The sequence below is a fragment of the Solea senegalensis genome, linkage group LG14 (genome assembly GCF_019176455.1).
Source record: "Solea senegalensis isolate Sse05_10M linkage group LG14, IFAPA_SoseM_1, whole genome shotgun sequence".
Lineage (NCBI taxonomy): Eukaryota > Metazoa > Chordata > Actinopteri > Pleuronectiformes > Soleidae > Solea > Solea senegalensis.
In genome coordinates, this window is record NC_058034.1 from 18,521,015 (window position 1) to 18,545,196 (window position 24,182).

At 43.1% G+C, this 24,182-nt stretch overlaps 2 protein-coding genes across 2 annotated transcripts; one reads left to right on the forward strand and one right to left on the reverse strand.

Moving 5' to 3' along the window:
• Positions 1-51: 51 nt before the first annotated feature.
• aspm (assembly factor for spindle microtubules) lies at positions 52-18,851 on the forward strand. Its single transcript, XM_044044172.1, has 26 exons — positions 52-489; positions 631-774; positions 1,174-2,983; positions 3,277-3,372; positions 3,514-3,609; positions 3,698-3,844; positions 4,529-4,768; positions 4,861-4,928; positions 5,021-5,162; positions 5,504-5,634; positions 6,003-6,178; positions 6,774-6,919; positions 7,031-7,116; positions 7,207-7,419; positions 7,890-8,085; positions 8,205-8,353; positions 8,663-8,791; positions 9,207-9,347; positions 9,609-14,888; positions 15,020-15,169; positions 15,286-15,477; positions 15,660-15,852; positions 16,275-16,429; positions 17,832-18,008; positions 18,335-18,507; positions 18,604-18,851. Exons 1-26 carry the CDS (start codon positions 214-216, stop codon positions 18,704-18,706), a joined length of 10,809 nt encoding a protein of 3,602 aa, XP_043900107.1. The 5' UTR covers positions 52-213; the 3' UTR covers positions 18,707-18,851.
• A 209-nt stretch (positions 18,852-19,060) lies between these two features.
• cfhl5 (complement factor H like 5) lies at positions 19,061-21,099 on the reverse strand. Its single transcript, XM_044044517.1, has 3 exons — positions 20,986-21,099; positions 19,735-19,914; positions 19,061-19,314 (listed from the first exon to the last, which is right to left on the reverse strand). Exons 1-3 carry the CDS (start codon positions 21,053-21,055, stop codon positions 19,124-19,126), a joined length of 441 nt encoding a protein of 146 aa, XP_043900452.1. The 5' UTR covers positions 21,056-21,099; the 3' UTR covers positions 19,061-19,123.
• Between the last annotated feature and the right edge of the window lie 3,083 nt (positions 21,100-24,182).

A 24,182-nucleotide genomic window follows, 5' to 3' on the forward strand; every position in this document is an offset into this window, starting at 1 on the left:
ACGCGACACGACCGAATTTCAAACCGTGTTCCAGTGTTGGTGAAGGAAGCGTGTGTAACGTCTGATAGTTGGCTAGATGGATCGGATTGTTAGGAGCAGTCGACTCGTCGCTAGTTGCAGCACCGCGTCCGCACACACATGGCGTATTTAAGCGTTTAGAATCGAAAACATAACACGTAGCTAGCCTTTTAAAGCTACCTTTATTCGCCTGCAATGGCCGAAACGTGGACTTCAACACGGAAAGGATTTGTGGACTTCAGTCCAGGAACGCGTGATGACACTGACAAGGAGAATAATGTCCCGGTTTTGAGCTTGATCCAGTTTTCAAAGGCTCCGTTTGTCACATTTGGGACATTAAGGTTGGGAACGTCCAAGTCGGCTGTTCTGCGGATTGAGAATCCTGCTGAAGATGTAGAAGCAGAGGTGACTGTTGAGAAGATCCCCTCAAGTAAAGGCTTTTCTGTGGACCACAAAACCTTCACCGTTCAGGTATGTTCTCGTTCTCATGTTAAAGTACATTAGAATGTGTACTATGTGTATGAACCTAAAGCAATCACCAGGCTCAGGAGATTTAGTATTTACAATTGGTCCACATGTTGCCTTGTGTTTTGTGTGTGTGTGTGGGTGCAGCCTGAAGGCTCTTTCAGTCTGACATTAACCTGGACTCCAGCAGAGGAAGGTGGGATCAGAGAGCTCATCACGTTCAATGCCAATGGAGTCCTCAAGCACCAGGCTGTTTTGCTGGGGCGAGCAGAAGCACCGAAAAAGAAGAAGGTAAGCTGGACATGAGGGGTGGGATTTTTTTTTGTCAAATGGAGCCATGAAACTGTAAATATTAACATTAAAGAAGCTGTAAGGTAGAAAGCCTATGTTATTATAATCTAAAACTATTTCTGACTGCAATAAAAATCATCAGTCAGAAAGATCATTATTCATTTTCAGTCTGTCTTTTCATGTTCTCCACTGTCAATATGAGCTGTTAACCATTAGGCAGACAAGTTTAGGGATTCGAATCTAATTGAATTTGTTTATCTGTTTGTCTATTCGTCTAATTGCCATCACAACTTCTTAAATGCCACGATTATTTGACAATTAAGTAGTTATGAGATTACCTCAATCAAACACATGCCACTCTTTATTTTCCTTACATTTTTTGGTGTCCGTGTGTTTCAGAAAAGCTTGTGGGACACGATCAAAAACAAACGGGAGGGTGGAAAAGTTGCTGTCCCTCAGGGGAAAAAACTCAAGCACCCCTCGAAGATGGTCGCCAATAAAACCTTCCAGGTGCCACGACAACAGCAGTACAAACGGGACAAGCCGTGCAGTCCTCTGTCCTCACTCAATGAGGGCAAAGCCACCAGAAGGAGGTCACTCAACAAGCAGAAAGAGCAGAAGGCTTTAAATCACAGTCTGGCTTTCTCAGATCAGGAGAATGTTTATCACAATGAGAGGAACTCTCCGGTCGTCTTGCTCATCCCCGCTGCAAAACTGATGGACTCTGACTCCACATCTGCTCGCCCAGAGGTCCTGGCAACCAAACCTGAAAAGAAAGATCTTAATAAAATACTTAATGCGACGATCTCACCTATCGGAACTCCAGAGAAGTTTAAGAAAATCATGCCTCGTATTCAGTCGAAAAACGCAGCTCCTGCCACAGTGAATTATATGGCTGATGCTGGCGGTGCATACAGTGAGTTAACTAGAACCTCGGTTCTTTCTTTGGAAGACGCACTGGCCGTCATTGGCTCCGATCTGAGCCAAATGAACACCGGTCTTCGAGATGCTGGTTCTGATTTTTTGAATTCACTGGAATCAAAAAATGGGAGTTGTGGCTCTGGACCTGACAGCCCGGAGCTGCCCAAGTCAAATGAGCTAAGACCAAAATTTGTGCCTCATATTCTGTCAGGAAGCCCAGCTCTAGCTACAGTGATGTCTCCGGCTGATGTTGATGGTGCTAACATTGAGTTGAGTAGAACCTCACTTCTTTCTTTAGAAGATGCACTTGCCATCGTTTGCTCCGATCTGAGCCAAGTGAACCCCAGTCCTCAAGACGCTAGTTCTTTTTGTGATTTTTCCGATTCTCTGGAATCAAAGAATGGGAGTTTTGGCTCTAGAACTGACAGAAATGTCCTGAGACCATTACCTAATAGCCCAGAGCTGTTTGAGTCAAATGAGCCAAGGCTGACTTTCTTTGTCAGCCAAAAGGTTGTTGTAAGTGAGGCTATTGCTTCAGTGGAGGAGGCTGCAAATTTGACTGAAATTGTCAAAAAGTCCTCATTTACCTCAGCTACGGTGATCAAGAGCAAAGCCCCAGTGAAGGAAAACAGTTTGAGTGGACGGAAAATAAAGAAGATGAGGCGCAGGCTCTTGGAGAAAACACTGGAGCTGTCTGACTGCAGCTGTCAGTGTGAATCAGTCTCAGACACTCCAAATCTCCCTGTGATCGATCCAGACAAGGGAAATAAGGGAACGCTGAACTCTTATGTTACCAGTCACCCGTGTGATGACCCTCATGAAGTGCTGGGGTTCACCTCTTCCAGCCTGAGTCCATGCACCCATGGTCCACCTCCACCCGTCACCTTCCCTCCCTCCTCCTCTCCGCCTGTGGCTCCCACTTGCATTTCTTTCTCAATCACCTCTCCACCTCCTGCGATCACTTCTTTCACCGTCACCTCTCCGTCACCCCGTGGCTCATCCTCTCCCCTTCGCCTTGACCTCCCATCGAAACCGAGTGTATTTGAGCAGTGTCCAGCTGTCTCTGCGCTTTCGTCCGCTCGGGATGACTCCTTTCCCATCCACAAGGCTGGGATGAGTAAGAAGAGGAAGAGCGAGGAGTATTTGAAAAGTGATGCGAGGCGAGAGAAAGCTGTGGAAAGTGAGAGGGTCAAAAGGAGCAAAGTGGTGGTTGGCAAAACGGAGGCCTCGAGATCAGCGCAGGAGTGGAGAGGGGCGTCGCAGAGGCAGCAGCAGCCGAGAACAGCAGGTGATACTTCACGTCATATTTTGTGTTTTCAATATCCTGTCACCAATGATTATGAAGTCCACCAGGCCTACGACTAACAATTATTTCCATTATGGATGGAAATATGTTGTTTTGTCCATAAACCAGATATTATAATGTACATTATTTGGTCTCTAATGAATGAGAATGAGATGATGTGTCTCAATGAGACTGTAAGTTAATAAATGAAGGTTGAATAAAATATATTTAGATGTAAAAGAAAAAAAAGTTGATACTTTGATAGTCTCTGTGTTAACTGCCGTGCTTTCTTTCAGGATCAGTGCGCTCTTTGACTTCGTCCTCTCTGAAGAGCACACGGTCTGCTGTTCCGCTCCAGAAAAAGCAACCAAGCTCCAAACACAGCTCGAGAGGTAAATGATCATGTAGTTCTCCTGACGGACACTTAAATAATGATACTTAAAATATGCTCCAAATATTGATGTCTATGTTGATCATATGCTTTGTCCAATGTAAAGGGTAACAAAGTCCAAAATGACTTTTCTGTTGTACAGGTGCACCATCTCTGAAGTCTGCTTCATCTGTGAGGACAGCAAAAGTTATTGCTGTAGCGCAGTCAAAGCTAACCTTCATTAAACCAGCCCAAACAGGTATTTGCTGTTAGGTCTTCATGAAGCTTTTGGACGCGTGGAGGTGTATTTCAGTTTTGTGAAAATCCTTCCTTCCACGTTCTTTCAGCCATACCAAGGCACCCAATGCCATTCGCCGCAAAGAACATGTTCTATGACGAGAGATGGATTGAAAAGCAGGAGAGGGGATTCACATGGTGGATCAACTACGTTCTGACCCCAGATGACTTTAAAGTCAACACCGAAGTCACTAAAGGTAAAAATCCGTCTGATCCAGTGTTCAGTAGGCTGATGCCAACCCTGGGAAAAGACTGTCTTTATTAGAGATTTTCTGCATGGAAACACAGAACAATGTTAAATTGTTAAATTTATGGCTGTCAACATTTCGACACTTGGGATTGTTAGAAATTCCTCCATTTGATGCACGAAGCAAATACAGTATTACCAGTCCTCTGTATTTAGGTTATCACGCTACATCTTGTTCTCCTTCTGTGGTGACAGCCTAGACTTTGTTGCTTATCTTAGTGACCCAACTCCCAATATTTTTCACTTTACAGTGCATTTTCTTTTTACTGAATCAAATTCACGGTGTCAAATCTGTCAAAAGTTCTGACCTCATCCTAAACCACTGAGCTCAAACCACCGGATGCTATTAGATGTGCCTTAAGCTCGGCTAAAATCCCAGTCTGAGAGTTTTGTAGCTTTTAAAGACATACTCTTCTCTTACTACATCTTCACCACTTTACGTTGTGTCATAATTAGCTGTTTTTTATGTTCTTCTTGTACCTTGTTGTTTTTTTCTTTCCCTGGATGTTTTTAAATGTGCTATAGAAAAATGTTGCAATACATTTTATTACAAACAAAAGTGAATGTTTTACAACCACTAATTATTGTGGACAGGCTTTTTAACATCCTAATATTGTTTTTACTTCTCTTGCAGTGAGTGCTGTATCTCTTGCCATGGGCAATGATAACACCTTCAGCATACCTAAAGCTCCCACCAAAGAGGAGATGTCATTCAGCACCTACACAGCCCGGAGGAAGCTGAACCGCCTCCGTCGTTCTGCCTGCCAGCTCTTCACATCTGAAGCCATGGTGAAGGCCATTCAGAGGCTGGAACTGGAGGTGGAGGCCAGGCGGCTGCTTGTCCGTAAAGACCGCCATCTTTGGAAGGACATAGGTGAAGTATAAAAGCTGTTGATGTTGGATTTTAAATACCCAGATCAGCCCAAATGATTGCATTAATTACCCTTTTCTTGTTGACATTTTCAGGTGAACGGCGAAAAGTTCTCGACTGGCTTCTCTCCTACAATCCGCTGTGGTTACGCATAGGGCTGGAGGTATTCTGATACAACGGTGTTTTCTTCGTCTTTTTAACAAAGTTCCCTTGACCATTCATTCAATAACATAGCATAACATTGCCTGTGTGCAGACGATCTTCGGAGAGTTGCTCTCACTGGAGAGCAACAACGATGCCTTGGGTTTGGCCATGTTCATCCTCCAGCGGCTGCTGTGGAACCCAGATATCGCTGCTGAGTTTCGGCACCCCAAAGTGCCCCACCTTTACAAAGATGGTAATTTACCAGCTCTAATTACTGTGTTGCCTCAGATGAAGAATCTGTGTTGTATAATCGTGCAGTAATGGTATGCTGCATTCTTTTGCATGCATTCATGTAGGAACCAGAAATTTGACTGTACTTCTGAGGTCTGTGGTTTTAGACATGCAAATCCATGTCACACGTTCAGTATTAGCACACATGGCAAAATGTTGGAAAATTTAAATATGGCATCAAGAGTTCAAGTATCTCAATGTATCGTGCATACATTTAAAATAAATGGAAAGTGCTGTGTAGTAGAACAAGGAAATATTGTTTGTGGACTCATTGTAAATATCTGTTCACATTGTCTGGGTTAGGCCACGAGGAGGCACTGTCTCGCTTCACACTGAAGAAGCTGCTCCTGCTGGTGTGTTTCCTGGACAAGGCCAAAGAGTCTCGGCTGATAGAGCACGACCCCTGTCTGTTCTGTGTGGATGCAGAGTTCAAGGTAGGCCAAGGCCTCCATGTGCCAATGGCAAACATTCAATAATGTTAAATGTTAAAAAGGGGTAGATGGGTGGGGTGAGTCACACTGGAGCCAGGCCTGAAGAACTTGCTCCGTTTGAGCCCTGAATCTTCTTCCTATGAGGCCACAGTGCACCACCACACTGCCCTAGTATACAGTCATTAAAGGTTTTAGGAGATAATTAAGAGAAATGTCATAAAAACAGCCATTAGAAGTCATTGTGTCTTTAGTGACAGACTTGGCATAGTCAGTACTGGCAATGTGTCAGTGCCTCATCCAACTCGGACTGTCATTCCAACAACATGTTCCATGCTCTGTGCTTTTTCTAATCAATTTTCTCCATTAAACAGACCAGCAAAGACCTGCTTCTGGCATTCTCCAGGGACTTCCTGAGTGGAGAGGGAATCCTCCCCCGGCACCTCGGCTACCTGGGATTACCCGTCTCTCATGTTCAGAAGCCCCTGGACGAGTTCAACTTCGCTGTGAAGAATTTGGCTGTGGACTTGAAATGTGGGATTCGCTTAGTGTGAGTGAGACATGAATTTAATGTGATGCTTTGATCCCTGTAGGATATTTGTGTTTCTCTCTGAGGTGAGGCTCAGCCATATGGCAGTATTGGCATGTCTTGTTGATGAAATAATAGTGTAATTCACTCTGGTCCACCTGTGTGTGTGTGTGTGTGTGTTTGTGTTTTAAAGCTCATTATTGTGCATTTATTCCTTTTATTGCACACATACAGGCTGACAAATATATTGCGTCACAAATACCCAAAATGTGTCTGAATTGAATCTCCAGGGATTTGACTGCTGTTTTTGCTATTAAACTTAATTGGTCTTTTCTTGTCTTTAGGATTATTAAGTTGTAAAATGACCACACACAGCAATTTAAGACGAAAAGTTTCAAAAGTGTGGAGAAAAAAAATCAATATTTTAATGTGAAATAAACAAAAACAACAAAACACTTCTTGCTGGAAGTGTCATTTGTCCTTTTAAGTAATCTTCAACCTCATTTCCAGAACATCACATATATCATGCTAATTATATTATAATACAAATCTGTCCCTAATGTTCCAAGAACAAATGGATAGTCTTTTATTATTTTTTTTCCACTTTTCCTCTCAGGCGTGTCATGGAGCTCCTCATCCAGGACTGGAGTCTGTCGACAAAGCTCCGGCTGCCGGCCATAAGCCGCTTGCAGAAAGTTCACAACACTGATATTGCTCTGCAAATTCTCAAAAGCAAAGACATCGACCTAAAGGATGAACAAGGTAATTATAAATGTTTTCATAAGCAAAGTAGAGGAACAGCAGAACCTTTATTTTACCAACTTGAACAAATGTGGTTTTAAGGTGTTAAAGCTTCGTGTCTTATATTTACAGGCTCCATTATTGAGTCCAGAGACATTGTGGATGGACATAGAGAGAAGACATTGAGCCTCTTATGGAAAATCATCTTTGCATTTCATGTGCGTATCCAGCAAAATTCTCAATTCAAATTTTTTTTTTAATCTCATGAAAGCAGTTGATTAATGTACATTTGTTGATAATCCGTTAAGGTGGAGGTGATTCTGGATGAGGACCAGCTAAGGGACGAGATTGGTTTCTTGAAGAGAACATTAAGGACCAAACGGAGGCTTGATTCTCTGAGGTCCGACCGGGGCCTTCAGCCGAGTCCTGTAAAATCCAGGGCACCATATGAACACAGCAGCACCAAGATTACGCTGCTGATGGACTGGACTCGTGCTGTGTGTGACTTCTACAATCTGAAGGTGAGTCATTTCTTCTATTGCTATATAGATAGCAATAGCAGAAGATACCCTTTTCATACTTTATGAAGAATGTACTCATTTTGCTATCATTGGCTACATTTCATGGCCAAGTTGTTTGTACTTTACTTCATGTCAGGGGTTAGGATTAGGGTTCATGTGTCTGTTAATGTGCAGTGCTTCTCAGATACTGAAGTCAAAAGTTTTCAGTTTTCTCCTGTTTTGGGCTGCAGTTAGCAGTTATTTAATAATAGCGTCTTTGAGTGTTAAGAAAAGCGCTATAAAAATACGATGTATTATTATTATTATTATTATTATTGTTGTTATTATTATTATTAATATTATGTCGAACCTTCAGTTGTGATTATTGTATGCAGCACACAGCCTCACAACAAACCTTGATTTAAATGACAATGTTCTTGGTTATGTTCTCTGAATTTGCTTTAGTTAAAGTGTGTTTTCTGTCTTCACAGGTGGAGAACTTCACCGTGACGTTCTCAGATGGCCGGGTCCTCTGCTATCTCATCCACCGCTACCACCCAGGTCTCGTGCCTGAGGAGGCTATCAGTCACAGCACCACGCAGACCGTTGAGTGCTCCCAGAGAGGACGCCTGGAACTCGACTGCTCTGCCAGCGACTCAGACAGTGACTTATCAACCAGCCTGCATGGTACATGTATGCTTTGTGTTATGTGCAACTGCCGGTTTGGATTTTTATACATTTATATTAGAAATTGGAGAGAGATTACTTGTGGTAAGAGCATGTTGTTTTTGGTTTTTTGTGAACAGGCCCAGATTCTCCATCAGTAGAATTTAAAGAGCTACTAGAAAACGAGAGAAACAACTTCAAACTGGTGAACACTGCCGTGTCTTTTCTGGGTGGAGTCCCCGCCATGATCAATCCGGCTGACATGTCCAACACTATCCCCAATGAGAAGGTGAGAGCAGATGAGAGGTTTCCTCGGTTCCCTACGTGCAGTTTAATATTCAGCCCATTTTAGATAAGTTATAGATTCCCTGATGAATCAAATTAACCATACTATGAATATCTGTATACATGCCGTGATCAGACATCATAAATCACAGTGTATGGCCAAGAAACATTGATTGACTGTATGATTGTGCATTATTTAAATTTTTTCCAATGTATTTGTTATGTCAATTGATTGGTGAATTGAGGCAAAAAAAAAAAATCTACCAAGACCTTGGTAAAAAAAGACACGTCCTTCACATGTGTTTGTTTCCAGGTTGTGATGTCTTACCTGACGTTCTTATGTGCCCGTCTGCTGGACCTGCGAAACGAAACCCGAGCAGCTCGGGTCATACAGGGTGCCTGGAGGAAATACAGGCTAAAGAAAGATCTACAGCTCTACATGGTCAGTTCACAGCAAAGTGGTTTCAGTTTATTTTAACGGTCTGAATCAATTTTGATGGAAAAATCCACTGTCATTGCTATTTGGTTAAGAAGCGTTTGGTTGCATTTGGTTACCAGTTTTGTAAAATAGTTAATATAAAGTTATTGCAGGAATAAGGAATTGTTTATCTGATGGAAATACTGCACTATTGACTTTAGACTAGGTTTTTGTTGGTCAGTGGCACAATGGCTTTCTGCCACCTCAAGGTAGCAACGACCAAACAATGCCCAACCACAACTTTAAGACCAACAGACCCATGAGTGAGTGTTGGGTGGAAGCAAAGACACTTGTGCTGTGCCATGAGTCATGTTGCGGTGAGTGTAAGATGGAGCCCAACGTAATTTACTTCTGTCTTTTTACTTTTAATTATCTGCAGAAGCGCAGAGCTGAAATGCAAGATCGAGCCGCGATTATCATCCAGTCAGTCTGGAGGGGTCACGTAGCCCGCAACAGGCTGAGGAAGAAGAAAGAGGCTCAAATCCGGGCTCTGCAGTATGAGGCAGCAACTGTCATACAGGTAGGTTTTTCTTTTTCCTATATCCATGAGTGGGAAACGTTCCTTCAGCAAAATGTAAATGACCAAGATATTCATGATCTATTCCGTTTTTTTTTTTACTTGTGTCTCATCCCAATGAATTGAATATGAAAATAATCATCCATAACAGATACTGCTGTAGAAATGAACTATGTATTTCTACATCATTGTTAGGTGTTGCTCGTTCTTTATCGGTGCTAGTTATAAATGCACGACTCCCATTAATAGTTTTTGTCCATGCAGGCGCAGTGGAGGATGTGTTCAACTATGAGGGCTTACCAACGCCTCAGATACTACACTATTATTGTCCAAGCACAATGGCGTATGAGGAGCGTTGCTGCTGCTTATGGAAGGATCTATTGGGCAGCAACAGTCCTTCAGAAACACTGGCGGGCGCTGGTTCTTGCAAGAAGAGGTCAGGAACGTTATCTCTCCCTTAGAACTGCAGTGATGACATTACAGAGAGGGTACAGAAGATGGAAGGCCAAGAAAACAGAGAGGGAAAACCATGCTGCCAAAGTGATCCAAGGTGTGTTTAGGAAATGGCACCAGGAAAGAATGACCAAAAGAAGTGCTGCTGCTGTAAGGATTCAGTCTTGGTACAGAATGCACAGGTGTCTCAATCAGTACAGGCAGATCAAAAGAAGCACTATACTCATTCAAGCTCAGTACAGAGGTCACGCACAGAGGTGCCACTTTAAGATGTTGAAGCTACAGGACCACTCAGCTGTTATCATCCAGAGTGCCTTCAGAGGGCACACCATCAGGAAACAGGTGGCAAGGATGAGAAGTGCTGCAGTCATAATTCAGCGCTGGTTCAGGGCCTCTGTGAAAAGAGACATGGAGAGATTGGAGTTTGTGAGGATAAGATGCGCTGCTGTTACCATACAGGCAGCTTATCGTGGAAAAGTGGCCCGAGAGTTTGTGAAAAAACAGCAGAAGGCGGCAACAGTAATCCAGGCAGTTTATAGAAGGTACACTGTTCAAAGCCGCTACCTTGTCATGAGAAAAGCTGCAGCTATCATACAGCAAAAGTACAGAGCTGCAGTATTGGCTCATAAAACATTGAAGGATTTCCAGGCTCTTAGGAATGCTGCAATCATTATTCAAGCTAACTGGAGAGGCAGGGCTGTCAGGAAGATGATAGAAAATCGCCATAAGTGTGCAACTCTGATACAGGCTTACTACCGTCGGCACAAAGCCCAGGCAGAGTACAGGTCAAAGAAAGTGGCAACTGTTGTCTTACAGCGTCACTACAGAGCTTATGTGGCTGGAAGGGAGATGAGGGAAGGGTTTCTATGCCTAAAAGCAGCCTGTGTCACTCTACAAGCTCAATTCAGAGGCATGAGAGCCAGGGCAGAGATCAAGAAAAAGCACCAGGCTGCAACTGTCATTCAGTCTACTGTCAGGATGTTTCTCTCTAGGAAACGATATGTTCTCATTCAAAGTGCATCAATTATTATCCAAAGTCGATTCAGGGCTCTTCTGCTTGGCAGAACCCAACAAAATGAGTACAGGGAGCTAAAACAGGCCACAAGAAAGATTCAAGCTGTCTACCGGGGATTTAGAGTGAGAGAAGACCTAAAGAAGAGGAACAATGCTGCCAGAGCGATCCAAGCTCACTTCAGGATGTACAGAATGCGTATGGCTTACCTTGCCACCAAGTGTGCTGCCATCATTATTCAGGAACACTACAGAGCCAAAATACTCAAGGATCAACAGTTGCAGAGGTACAAAAAAATAAAAGCTGCTGCTGTCGTCATCCAGAAAGCTTATCGTGGCCACATGGCCAGGAGGAACGTTACAGAAATGCACAGAGCTGCTGTCATCATTCAAAGAAAGTTCTTCACAATCCGTGAAAGAAATAAGTTTCTCGCTATTAAGACGGCAGCAGTGGTTTGTCAGCAGAGGTACAGAGCTGTAACCCTTGCAAGAATAGACCGTCTAGACTATCTGTCAAAGCGCAGGGCAGCCATTTGTCTGCAGGCAGCCTACAGGGGATATAAGGTCAGAAAGCAGGTGCGTATCCAGCACATGGCAGCTGTGACAATTCAGTCTCACTTCAGAAGATACCAGCAGAGAAAGTTCTACAAGAGGCTATGCTGGGCTGCCAGTGTAGTGAAAGCACGTTACAGAGCTAATAAAGAAATGAGATCGGAGATGAACAATCTAAGTGCCAAGAAAAAGGCTGCTGTTGTCTTACAAGCTGCCTACCGTGGAATGAAATGCAGGCAAGTCATCAAACAAAGGCACCAGGCTGCCTGTGTTATCCAAAGAGCTTACAAAGCCCACGGTGAACACAGGGACTATCTGAACTTGAGATCCTCTGTCGTCACCATTCAGCAGAGGTACCGAGCCACTGTAGCAGCAAAGAAACGAAAGCAAAAGTATCAGAACATGCGAAGAGCAGCCATCATTCTTCAGGCATCCTACAGAGGTTGGCAGGTCAGAAAGGAGGTTGTTCGTTGGCATCATGCCGCCACTGTGATTCAGTCTGAATTCAGAAAGCACAGAGAGGAAGTCAAATTCCAGGCCATGCGACTGTCAGTCATCATCATCCAGAGGTACTACAGAGCCTGGGCTCTTCAGAAGCAAGACAGAGAAAACTTTCTGAAAGTTAAACATTCTGCTATTGTTCTTCAGGCAGCTTTCAGAGGCCAGTGTGTGCGAAACACAATTACCAAGATGCACAAGGCAGCCACTGTCATCCAAACAAACTTCAAGAGACATAAACAGCAGTCAACCTTCAGGAGACAATGCTGGGCAGCTTGTGTTCTACAGCAGCGGTTCAGGGCTCAGAGACGGCGAGACCTTGAATTAAAACACTATCAGATGTGCCGAAAGGCAGCCATCAAGTTACAGGCTGCATATCGTGGTGTGATGACAAGGAGGAAGCTCAAACAAAGCCACTGTGCTGCCAGTATTATCCAGAGAGCTTTCAGGGCTCATTGTGAGCGCAAGCACTATCTGACTTTAAAATCCTCCATCCTTACGATTCAACGGCGGTATCGTGCCACTGTAGCAGCAAAGGAACAAAAGCAAGAATACCAGGAAATGCGCAGGGCTGCTGTTGTCCTTCAGGCAGCCGACAGAGGTTGGCAGGTCAGAAAGGAGGTTGCTCGTTGGCATCAGGCCGCAACTGTTATTCAGTCTGAATTTAGAAAACACAAAGAAGAAGTCAAATTCCAGGCCATGCGGCTGTCAGCCATCATCATCCAGAGGTACTACAGAGCCTGGGCTCTTCAGAGACGAGACAGAAAAAACTTTCTGAAAGTTAAACATTCTGCTATGGTTCTTCAGGCAGCTTTCAGAGGTCAGCTTGTGCGAAACAACATTTCCAAGATGCACAAGGCAGCCACTATCATCCAAGCAAACTTCAGGAGACAAAAACAGCAGTCAACCTTCAGAAAACAACGCTGGGCAGCCTGTGTCTTACAGCAGAGGTTCAGGGCTTACAGACTGAGAGACATTGAAATAAACCATTATCAGATGTGCAGAAAAGCAGCCATTGTTTTACAGGCCACATATCGTGGAATGAAAACGAGGAGGAACATCAAACAAAGCCACTGTGCTGCCAATGTTATCCAGAGAGCCTTCAGGGCCCATTGTGAACACAGGCACTATCTGACATTAAAATCCTCCAGCCTTACTATTCAACGGAGGTATCGAGCCACTGTAGCAGCAAAGGAACAAAAGCGAGAATACCAGAAAACGCGCAGGGCTGCTGTTGTCCTTCAGGCAGCCTACAGAGGTTGGCAGGTCAAAAAGGAGGTTGCTCGTTGGCATCAGGCCGCAACTGTTATTCAGTCTGAATTCAGAAAGCACAAAGAAGAAGTCAAATTCCGGGCCATGCGGCTGTCAGCCATCATCATCCAGAGGTACTACAGAGCCTGGGCTCTTCAGAGACGAGACAGAAAAAACTTTCTGAAAGTTAGACATTCTGCTATTGTTCTTCAGGCAACTTTCAGAGGTCAGCTTGTGCGAAACAACATTTCCAAGATGCACAAGGCAGCCACTGTCATCCAAACAAACTTCAAGAGACATAAACAGCAGTCAACCTTCAGAAGACAACGCTGGGCAGCTCGTGTCTTACAGCAGAGGTTCAGAGCCCACAGACAGAGGGAGCTTGAAGTCAAACATTATCAGATGTGCAGAAAAGCAGCCATTGTTTTACAGGCGGCGTGTCGTGGCATGAAAATGAGGAGGAACATCAAACAAAGCCACTCTGCTGCCAGTGTTATCCAGAGAGCTTTTAGGGCTCACTGTGAACGCAGGCATTATCTGACCTTAAAGTCCTCCATCCTTACTATTCAACGGAGGTATCGAGCCACTGTAGCTGCAAAAGAACAAAAGCAAAAGTATCAGAAATTGTGTAGAGCCGCTGCCATTCTTCAGGCTGTGTACAGAAGTTGGAGGATCAGAAAGGAGGTTGCTCGTTGGCATCAGGCCGCAACTGTGATCCAGTCTGAATTCAGAAAGCACAAAGAAGAGGTCAAATTCCAGGCCATGCGGCTGTCGGCAATCATCATCCAAAGGCACTATCGCTCCAGTATTATTCAAAGAAAAGAAAGGGAAAACTTTCTTAAAGTGAGACAATCAGTCATTGTTCTTCAAGCAGCTTTCAGAGGTCAGCGTGTGCGGAACACTGTTACCAGGATGCACCAAGCAGCTACTGTCATCCAAGCCAACTTCAGGAAACATAAACAGCAGTCATCCTTCAAGAGACAACGCTGGGCCGCTTGTGTCTTACAGCAGAGACTCAGAGCTCAGAGACAGAGAGACCTTGATTTGAAGCATTATCAAGAGGTGAGAAAAGTTGTCATTCATCTACAAGCTGCCTTCCGTGGATTAATATCCAGGAGAATGAGCCAACAAAGGCACCAAAGTGCCACAGTGATCCAAAGAGCTTTCAGGGCCCACTATGAACACAAGCAGTACCTGAAATTGAAATCATCTGTGCTCAACATTCAGCAGAAATACCGGGCAACTGTAGCAGCTAAAGCACAACGAGCAGAGTATCTGGAAAAGCGCAATGCAACCATCATTCTTCAGGCAGCACACAGAGGCTGGCAGGCCAGAGTGAGGGTTGCTCGTTGGCATTGGGCCGCCACTATTATCCAGTCTGAATTCAGGAAGCACAGAGAAGTAGTCAAATTCCAGGCCTTGCAGCTGTCCGCCATCATCATCCAAAGACATTATCGCTCCCATGTTCTTCGACAATATGAGCAAGAAATGTTTCTGAAAAAGAAACAATCCACCATCATCCTTCAGGCTGCATTCAGAGGCTGGTGTGTCAGGCGGGAAATAAGGCGATTAAATCACAGTGCCACCGTCATCCAATCGTGCTGGATAGGCATGGTGCAGAGGCGTATCTTCCACAGGAAGAAAGAGGCAGCTGTGACACTTCAGCGCTGGTTTCGGGCAGTGCAGCTTGGCAGAGTGGAGAGGAACAACTACACCCGAATGAGGCAAGCTGCTGTCACACTTCAGACACACTGCCGGGCCTGGAGTGCAAGACGACAGGTAAAAGAATGCATTCAAAGTTGCTAGAATTTAGTTTTTCCCACTACTGCCTGTCTGGAAGTAAGCAAACTTACATCAAAAGTGTGCTATAATAGGCTGATCATATAATCCTCTGTGCTATTATATTTCAGGTACTGGAGGCTGCCAAAGCAAAGCATAGGCTCCAGTTTACATCGGCTGTTTTCCATCATCTCAGCGCCATAAAAATCCAAAGAGCTCTGAGAGCGCACTGGGCTTTAGAGTCTGCAAAAAAACAAATCCACTCTGTCATCACCATACAGGTACAGGCAAGCCGTCTTTATCAGTGCAGAATTATGTCAGTTATGTCTACTATTGTGACAAACGTAATGGAAAACCACTCTATGTTTCTCAAAATGATTCCCTTGTTTTTTCATAGCGATGGGTAAGAGCGAGGCAGCAGAGGAGACGGTATCTGGAGGACAGGAGGAAGGTGGTTAGAGCCCAGCGAGCAATCAAGTCCTGGTTAGCTCGTCGCCACAAAGCTGCATCTGTCATCCAGCTGGCCGTCCGGAAATTCCTCCTTCTCAGGCGTCAGAAGAGGGTTCAACAGGGGATTGTTAAAGCTCAGGTACTGAAGTCAGTGTTTTTGCATAATGATCTTAGGTAAACCTAAGAACATGTAATAAGTGATGGATGACAGTTGAATGTCCAAGGTTGGGATAATGTAATTAAATTGCCCTATGTATTCTAACGTCCTCTGATCTGCTATGTCTCTTTTTTGTTTTTGTCCTTTTTCTATCTTTTCTCCAGGCTCTGTGGAGAGGACACCGCTCCCGCCGACTGAATGACAAGCCTAAGATTGTGAAGCTGAGACACCGCTTACACCAAATCTCTGCTGCCGTCAGAGAGGAGGACAAACTGTGCAACAAGACGTCGTCTGCCCTGGACTACCTCCTTCGATACAAACAGTTTTCCTACATTCTAGAGGCCCTGAAAAAACTGGGTATGGATTTATTATTCCTGGGAATTCAGCATTTTGTAGCAACTATAAAGCTTCCTAATATCACTGTAGTTCCTTTGGGCGGGGGCTGTGGGTAATGCCATAAAATAGAGTGTGGAATGCAGGGGATGCAGACCTGTTCAGGCTTTGACAGTGGTGCCATTCACCCTTTTGTAAATTGATGTACTATCAAAATAATCTTTGAAACATTATTTGAAGGCTGAAATCCTACCATGATTCATAAATATTCTTAGATTCATGCGTTGATAATTAAAATTCAAGTATGAAAGATATGAAACTTGTGTCAAGTCGGGAGTTAATGTTTGTAATCATAAATCCAAAAGAAGTTCTGTTTCCGTGTGGTGTGGATAAAGCCTAATATCTGATGCTAACAGATGAGCCTCTGTGTGCGTTTACCTTCACAGAAACTGCCACCAGGCTGTCGCCAGAGTGCTGCGAGCGGCTGGTAGAGAGCGGAGCGACCACTGTCATCTTCACACTCATCCGCTGCTGTAACAGGAGCGTCCCCTGCATGGACGTGATCACCTTCTCCATCCAGATCCTCCTCAACCTGTCCAAGGTACCAGAGTTGCTTACTACTAATTATGGCTGCCTTTACATGTTTTTTTTATTTATTTGTTTTATTTATGCCTATTTATTTTGATTTGCTATTAAGTAAATTTGTACTAGATATGGACATATGAAATTCCCTTTAATCATTACTTTTTGAAGATTCCCAAATATCACTAATGACTAAAACATTAGGTTGAATGGGCTGCTACCCTTTTGGCATCTGTGCTTGTACTTTCTTCTGGCATTATTATTATTTTTATTTTTATTTTTTGATACATCTGCTGTGACATGAGTTTGAAAGTTTTAATTTACCAACTGAGGGTTTTTAAATTACATTAAATTCAGCTTTCAGTATTAAGGTAACTGCCACAGATGGCAGTGAATCAGTATGAATTAAAGATTTGACCATAAATGAGGCTGGTTGTCTGATAACAGCTGATAAGAAACATTTCCAGTTAATATGTCGCTGCCTCATTGATTTATGTTGTATTTGGCACTCCAGTCTTTTATCACAGCATGTTTATTTGGACTGATTTCCCACTTTGCTTTGTGGACTTTGACTGTGTGACTTGCAAAATAATCATCAAGGCTGCTCTGGTAACTCGACTGTCCAGGGCCCCCCATCCCCCCCCTTCCCTGGGACTCTCCTGTGGAGGATAAAGTGATAGAAATTGGATGGATGGACTGCTATTTTAATCCACTTTGAACAGTGGATAATAGTAGTAAACAGTGCACACTGATAACGTGAAACTGCCCCATCAAATGCACATCTTGCCTTTTTTAAACCATTTCAACAGACCTGGCAGCACCACCTTGTGGGGAATGTGAATTTTACCTGCTGTTTAGGTCTTGCATTCAAAGGTCATTTATGTCTTGGTAAAAGCTGCCAATGAGCACTCTCATATAACCCTGCATAGAATAAAACAGTGTCGTTTGGTGCTCAGTGTTAACTAAAATACCTTCCCACTTGTTACACAAGGACCTATTTAGTCAGGAGTCTTGGTTGACAGAGGCCACTGTGTTTCTACAGTACACATTATGGAGCAGAAGCTTACTATGCAATCTAAATCGCAAAACTACAATCACATCTTCTCTTGTATGCAAAAGCCACCGTAGTTCCCTGATGCCCTTGGGAAAGGGAGGAGAGCGAGGGAATGGGTCTTCTGTATGTATGGCTCACCATGATATGTCTCTAATTAAAACAACGACTGTTGTTCAAGATGGACAGCACAGCTCTTCTTTCTGCGCTAAAGTGAAATGATGAATTTATGGATTACCCCAACTGAACAACGCCTTGCCCTTTAAATCTATACTTGTACTTGTTTTTCCATCTTTAATTGTTTCCTTCTTCTTGTTTTTTTCATGCTCCAACTCACACCCTTTTTGTTTGTTTTTTTTCTTCCCTTCAGTACCACAAGACTATCGAGGCGGTGTATTCGGTGGAAAGCTCAGTGGTGACGTTGCTGGACCTGCTGCAGAGATACCGGGAGAAGGCGGGTGATAAAGTGGCCGAAAAGGGCGGCAGCATCTTCACCAAGGCTTGCTTTCTTCTTGCTCTCCTGCTGCAAGACAAACAGCGCGCTGCGGTCCGTAACTATGACGCCATGCACATATTTTGTTATACATTATCCCAACCTAAATCACGACACATGAGATGAGATCAACAAATATGGTGACACCTGCTTTACTAGGACAGATAAAAGAAGAATAACACATCATTTACGTTGCTTCGAATCAATTGTACATGTTTTTACAGCAATTAAAAACGGACAAAGCTGAAAATTAAAACCTCATCTATATTTCATGACCTTTAACAGTTCACACTTCACACAATCACTGATCTATGTGAAATGACAACAACGACTGGCAGCTTTTTTTTAATATAAAGCGAATTTCATTTCACTGTGTTTAGGAGGTTACGAAGCTGCCCAAAGCCTTGGACATGATTCGCAGTATTTATCGCCTCACTGCTCGCAAACACAAGATGGATGCGGAAAGAACGGTCACCAAGCAGAAGATGAACGCGTCAGTCAACGGGAGCTTCTTTGTTCTGGCAACGCCTCGTAAATCACGACCTGCACCAAAGTATGTATTCGTTATGGGTGTAGTAAATGTGTCGGAGATCCACAGATGCATTCGTCTTGCAGAGGAAATTTACATTACTTTTCCTTTTTTTTTCAGGTTTGCACCAGATTGGGTTCTCAGAAAGGACAAGCTCAAAGACGTGGTGGCTCCTCTCAGGGCCATTCAGATGGTGGCAGAGACATTGTCTGTTGTGTTGTAAATAGATGAGCTTTTATATATGAATACATCATCTCCTTTTTTTCTTCTCAGAAAATATTATTTTATGTTGTTGGGTGTTTCTTTTTTTTTTACCATGACATTTCCATGTGTTTCATGTACATATTAAAATGGATTTGTTTCCTAAACATGTATCTGAATTTTGAGGAAAGCTTCCAAGAAGAGTGGAAGCTGTTGTTGCTGCTGAAGTGGGACTAACTCGTTTGAATACGTCATTACGGTCCCCGTTGGTGTATATAATACTTTTGTCCATATAGTGTATATACAGCACTGTGCAAAGGTCTTTGGTCACCATTAGATTTGTTGTTTTAATCAATGCTAAGGCAGGGAAAACATGTCGTGTGAGAAGTTTTATTCAAATGACACGCAGCAGCTGTCACATCCATTCTACTGAAGGCGTCTAATGGCAGGTGGGCAGGTTTATCTCACCATCGCGACATCTCTGACGCATTGCCACTCCACCGACAGGTTTTCCTGTGGTGCATGAGAACTCAATTTCATCATTGTGGCTTATATACATTTTAGTGTTACGGCTATATTTGAATCTGATGCTACTTCCGTTTGTCTCTTCCGAGGTCAAGGTGCAGGGTCCTGCAAAAGACAATGGATGCAGAACATGCATTACTACGCAGGTCACTCTGTTAACTATTGCTAAATCTATTAGTTCATCTAGTGTATTCTTAATGTCCATTTTAACTGGGCGTTTTGTTCTAGATAATAAAGAGGGGGAAACAATCCATCTGAAAATAATTTAAAAATGTGATTTATGGTCTACTTTAATTACACACAATGCACTGAAGATGGCAATCTTTAATTTATGATGTCTTTGCTGCTTTAATGACAAAGAACATGTGGGTTAGTCAATCCTTTGAACTCTATAGAGGAGGGCACTAATATCTGAGACTTTTTTTTTGGATGATTTAGTTCGTTTACATTCATGGTGTAATTGTTTCACCACTGCACAGTGTTTGCATATGGCGGTCATGTGAAGAGTGGCGTGCAGTTACTTACTGAGGCATCTTATTTCTCCAACCCATTCACCGTTGTTGCACGTTTTGAAGGGCCCACCCTCCATTAGGTATAAATTCGGACACATGAATTCAACCCTCTCTTGATGTCCATAACTGTCCTTAGCCGTGTGCCTGAGGTCTGCACTGGCAGGAGCTGTTGGCCTCTCACAACCCTGAGGAACTGAAAGAATGTGGAAAATAAAAGGTTTCGGTCTTATTGTTTAGCAATTAACAATGTTTCATCTTGAGTCACATCCTGATCTTAAAGTACACAATATTTTTGCAGTCCTCATTTGTGACCACTTTATCCTCTACGTGAGGGTCGCTGTTGCCAATCCCAGGTGACACAGGACGAGAGGCGGGTACACCCTGACCAGGTGAAGCACACAGAGATGAACAACCATTCACTCTCACATTCACAAATGGATCAATTTAGAGAGTCCAATTAATCTCTGAATGTTTTTTGACATGAGGGAGGAAAGCGGAGAACCTTGAGAAACACACACAGAGAGAACATGCAAACTCCACACGCAAAAGCCTGGACGCCAACCTTTTTTAAAGTAATTGTACAAAAAATACATCAGAATGATTTCTTTCATCGACATCTGCTCACACCTCCAATTTGACTGGAGCATGCTCTTATTTGAGTCAATTAAGAAGAAAACTGAAAACGGTCAGTAGTTTTGTGACCCTGGCTCTCTCCCGGAGCTGCTTTTCTCGGAACAGGGGACTGGTTTAATGATTTGCCAGCGTTTTCCAAACTGTCCCTTTAATACATTTGCTGGGGTGAAACTCCCCACTCCTACTCCAGTGCACTGTGAAGAAAACCAAACGCAAAGGTTTGAGGAAAGCATTGAAATAACAATGACTCATACAGAGTAAATTCATTAAATTGGTCAATTTTACTGCAAGAACATATTTATTTATTTGTTCATTTATAATAAATGAACAGTATGCTACCATGATCTGTCAAAACTAAAATCTGTTGACCAAAATGTACGTGTTAAAATCCAATCTAAATACTTTTAATATAGGAGATAGGCTAATTCTTCAGTGTTTCACTGTGCTTCTGTTTATTGTGCACAAATAACACACACACACACACACACACTCATACAGATTCTTCTGTACTGCAAATGAAGCCTGCCTTTCAAAGTAAGAGTCTTTATTTTCACTTTGCATACAACATCTCCCATTACCTCTCAAATATGTTTATATAGCTATATCAGCAGCTTAAAAAAAGTGTTCTTACCATTCTGTGATAAAGACCATCCCACACACCCTAACAGGTGAAGAAGCAAAAGCATCAAAGACAAGTTCATGTTTGGTTTTGCGGAACAAAAGGCTGAGCAGAATATCTGACCTGAGCTCGAGTCAGTATTTATACCCGGCATTTGAAGCATGGACCACACCACGTGAGTGTGCACCGTGGAACATTGTGTCACTCTGACATAGCCAGAGTTTCTTAAGCACCAAAACACAATCAATATTGATTGTTTTATTAGTGTGATTCAAGTTTTTTTTTTCTTTCAACACACATATTATAGACATAATGCATTCCCAAGCCCCTTACCATAACCTTAACCATCATAACTAAGTCCCTAACGTTAACATAAACCTAAAGTGTCCCCACAAGGTCAAAATTGGGTGGAGAGAAAAGGAATTGGGTTGGTTACCAGTTCAAATCCCAAAGCCTCAGGGGCACCCCAACCCCTGAGCGAGGCACCCGATCCCCAAATTGCTTCCTGGCCGCAGATACGAGTTGCCCACTGCTCCCACGGACGTCTTGAGGTCAAATTCACTATCACTAATTGGTGTGTGTGCAAAAATAACTCATTATAATTCTAAAATGTCCTCACAAATATAAGTTTGTATGGTTTTTTTTGGACCTCACAAAGACATAAATACAAGTGCGCACACACACACACACGTGATTAATCGTGCCAACAGGAACTGTCTTTTTGGGACGTTTTACGTAAGAGTCCCGATCGTCCCAGCTGCAGAGGACTTCCTTGAACCACTCACAGTCAGACTGCCAGCAGACATTTTGTGGTTGTTTTTTTAAAATGAACCTTTAAAATGGTTTGTTTAGTGTGTTGCTGGTGGTTTCTTGGAGCTTTGGGAAGAGGGAGTCTCCACGTTCTTGTTGCGATCAGGTTTTCTCCCCCAGGCCTGATTGTCTTTAATTTTTGCATTTATCTGTCTATTTATTTATGGTGTTTCCTCATTTACAAACTGAGTTACAAACAGTTAGACCGGGTCCTTTATTCACAGCGAGTTAACCACAAAATCCATCGCTTGTGTGTTTGTTCCCATCACTCCTTGATCATCTACTTTCATAGCATCGAATCACCTCTGCTGTCTCTATGGATCTATGGTCAAATGTTGCGTATATACAGCACTGTGCAAAGGTCTTTGGCCACCATTAGATTTGTTGTTTTAATCAATGCTGAGGCACGGAAAACATGTTGTGTGAGAAGTTTTATTCAAATGTCACACAGCAGCTGGTGGAAATTCAACTCTAACACATCCATTCTACTGAAGGCCTTTAATGGCAGCTGGGCAGGTTCATCACACCATCACGACATCTCTGACGCATTGACACTCCACTGACAGGTTTTCCTCTGGTGCACGAGAACTCGATTTCATCATTGTGGGTTGAATACAATTTGTCGTCACGCTTGTATTTGAAACTGAGGTTACGTCTGTTCCTGTCTTGTGCGTTCACAGTGCAGGGTCCTGCAAAAGACAACAGACGCAGAACATACATGACTTTACTGCACAGCTCACTATGTTGATGAGGATATACAGTATATGCATTTCATACACGTTAGTGTGTTCAGTAACATGTGTGTAATGAATCTAGTGTATATTATTCTTACTGTCCATTTTAACTGGGTGTTTTGTTCTGGATAATAAAGAGGGAAAAAAATCCATCTGAATATAATTAAACAATGTGGTTTAAGGTCTACTTTAATGACATAGAATCCACTGAAGATGGCAATTTTTCATTTACTTTGCAGTGCCGCCCACTGTTACTGCGCCTCTGATGTGCGTCGTACCCTCCTTCCGGAATCAGGGTTATGCTGTGATTGCTGATAGATCTGTGATCCATACTCCCTAATTGTGCGGTAGGTTATGCTCGTAGGATTATTGAGTATGGTTTGGAAGTTACGGCGAGTGGTAGTTTGCGTCACGCTTTGTTCTTTAGATTGCCTTGCCGAATTATTTAGATTGTGTTTGTGCATGTTATTGTTTTATTTCTTTGTATCCTGTTCATTTTGATTTATTCAGTTCCATTTTGTAATAGTGAGTTTGGGTGTGTGTAGTTGTGAGCTACTGAAGTTCACCACACTGATCATTTTTGTGTCTTTTGCAGGTTGTTGTGCAAATACAGTGTCACAAATTAAGACTTTTTATCGATGGGTATTTTTAATAATTGTTAATAAAATATTTGCTTATTTTTGGAATCACGTCTCATCTCAAGTGCTTTTTCAATCTGTGTCCTTAGTCTAGGGGGAGTCCTAACGTGGGCTATATTACTGATTTTACTTAGTTATTTCATCGGGGTGAAATTCCCTGAGGTGGCGTTGTCAGTCCGTTCTCACCTACCACCATTCCGCCACATCTGCATATGGCGGGCATGTCATGTAAGAGAATGTAAAGAGTGGAGTGCAGTTACTTACTGAGGCATCTTATTTCTCCAACCCATTCACCGTTGTTGCACGTTTTGAAGGGCCCACCCTCCATTAGGTAGAAATTCGGACACATGAATTCAACCCTCTCTTTATGTTGGTAACTGTCCTTAGCCGTGTGCCTGAGTTCTGCACTGGCAGGAGCTATTGGCCTCTCACAACCCCGAGGAACTGAAAGAATGTGGAAAATAAAAGGTTTTGGTCTTATTGTTTAGCAATTATGAATGTTTCATTCAGAGTCACAGCCTGATCTTAAAGTACACAATATTTTTGCGGTCCTGATTTGTGACCACTTTATCCTCCACATATGAGGGTCGCTGGTGCCAATCCCAGGTGACACAGGGCGCCAACCTTTAACGTAATTGTAACAACAAAAATGATTTTGACATTGCTTGACATTATGCGAGAGTCCACTGGTACCCACACATAATATACAATAGCACTTAAAGAAAACGAGGAAATATAATGCTAGACTGAAGCTGACCCTCATTTGTGCGTGCCAGTCATGCTGTGTTTCCATCAGGGTGCGGTTTGGAACGGTAAAGTCCTGGGTCAGGCTTGCGTTTCGACTGGGAACGGCACCTTTACTGAGGCGTAGGCGGGGTGTGCGCTGTGCCATGTCAGCAAGACACGTAGCTTGATGTCGTACCAGTGCGACAACGTCGGACGTGACACACCAGACAACAACGGAGGACATCCAGCGAGCTCTTGTAGCTCTTGTTTTCTGGTTTGTGGCTGTTTATTTCAACAAGAC

Coding starts and splice junctions, on each gene's coding strand:
- aspm (XM_044044172.1), top strand. CDS start 214: ATGGCCGAAACGTGGACTTCAACACGGAAAGGATTTGTGGACTTCAGT. Junction 7,117..7,206: donor AAATCATCTTTGCATTTCAT/GTGCGTATCCAG, acceptor TAATCCGTTAAG/GTGGAGGTGATTCTGGATGA. Junction 8,792..9,206: donor AAGATCTACAGCTCTACATG/GTCAGTTCACAG, acceptor AATTATCTGCAG/AAGCGCAGAGCTGAAATGCA.
- cfhl5 (XM_044044517.1), bottom strand. CDS start 21,055: ATGAACTTGTCTTTGATGCTTTTGCTTCTTCACCTGTTAGGGTGTGTG. Junction 19,915..20,985: donor ATGGTCTTTATCACAGAATG/GTAAGAACACTT, acceptor ACATTCTTTCAG/TTCCTCAGGGTTGTGAGAGG. Junction 19,315..19,734: donor TGGAGAAATAAGATGCCTCA/GTAAGTAACTGC, acceptor TGTCTTTTGCAG/GACCCTGCACCTTGACCTCG.